Source organism: Myotis lucifugus, unplaced genomic scaffold (genome assembly GCF_000147115.1).
Source record: "Myotis lucifugus unplaced genomic scaffold, Myoluc2.0 scaffold_658, whole genome shotgun sequence".
In the NCBI taxonomy this organism is placed as follows: Eukaryota; Metazoa; Chordata; class Mammalia; order Chiroptera; family Vespertilionidae; genus Myotis; species Myotis lucifugus.
Genome location: NW_005871706.1, coordinates 38,042 through 39,065, shown reverse-complemented (window position 1 = coordinate 39,065; position 1,024 = coordinate 38,042). Strand labels below are relative to the sequence as shown.

Below are 1,024 nucleotides of genomic sequence, written 5' to 3'. Positions count from 1 at the left end.
GAAGAGCCCGAGCTGTGAAGAGCCCTGTGCTGGGAAGGAGCTCGAAGCTGGGGAATGAGGCCCTGAGCTGGGATGAGGCCTGAGCTGGGGAAGGAGCCCCAAGGCTGGGGAAGGAGCCCGAGGCTGGGGAAGGAGGCCTGAGGCTGGGGAAAGGAGCCCTGAGGCTGGGGAAGGAGCCCGAGGCTGGGGAAGGAGGCCCCTGAGGCTGGGGAAGGAGGCCTGAGGCTGGGGAAGGAGCCCCGAGGCTGGGGAAGGAGCCCCGAGGCTGGGGAAAGGTTGAATGCCTCCTGAACGCCTGCCTCCTCCAGCTCTGCTGTGGCAGAAAGCTGCCTGCATCCAACCTCCAGGATTTCACCAGGGGGACCCAGGCCTGCCTGCTTATGAAATCACCCCAAAAAGTGCTCCCCGAGGAGACCCACCCTCTGGGGACCCGGGCTCCACATTCTGCAAATGGGACAATAAAACCTGCACAGCAGGCTGTCCGGAGGATGAGGAGGACGAGGAGCTGGTGTGGGGGCCTGGCCCCAGGGTCCAGGCGGGCGTTGTACACCCCGCCCCCTCCCATCCCCCCTGGGAGCCCCAAAAGGCCCAGCCCAGCTGGAGCAGCTCCCCTTCCAACGCCTGCCGCCTCCCCAGCTGCGGTTTCCACATCCCGGGGCTGGGCCTGGTCCCACAGCCTCCGCCAAAGCCAAGTACCCAGAACTCGCGGGGCCCAGTTTCTCCGAATCGGCCTCTGGCCACGGCCTGCTCCCCTCCCCCCTTCCTGTTTTGAAGCAGCTCACAACCACCCTGGGCCGGGATGCTGGGTAATGTGGTCAGGTGGCTTTCATGTGACCCCCCCTCTTCCTCCGCCGCCCCTCCAGGCCACAGCCACCTTGTTTGTGCAAAAAACATCCGCTCCCGCCCCCCCCCCCGCTCCCCCCCGCAGGCCAAGAGGCCCTTACCTTTATACGCCCGACCGCAATCATTTTAATGCCCTGAGTCAAGACAGCTGTACACAAATCCAGGGCCCCCAGGAAAAAAT

The 1,024-nt window shown here is 64.8% G+C and overlaps 1 protein-coding gene across 1 annotated transcript in view; it reads right to left on the bottom strand.

The window, feature by feature from the left end:
* Positions 1–1,024, bottom strand: part of PIK3CD (phosphatidylinositol-4,5-bisphosphate 3-kinase catalytic subunit delta) — a 28,531-nt gene that overhangs the window by 8,160 nt on the left and 19,347 nt on the right. The window contains 1 exon segment of the mRNA XM_023746358.1: positions 945–991. Within this exon segment, the coding sequence (XP_023602126.1) occupies positions 945–991 (47 nt within the window).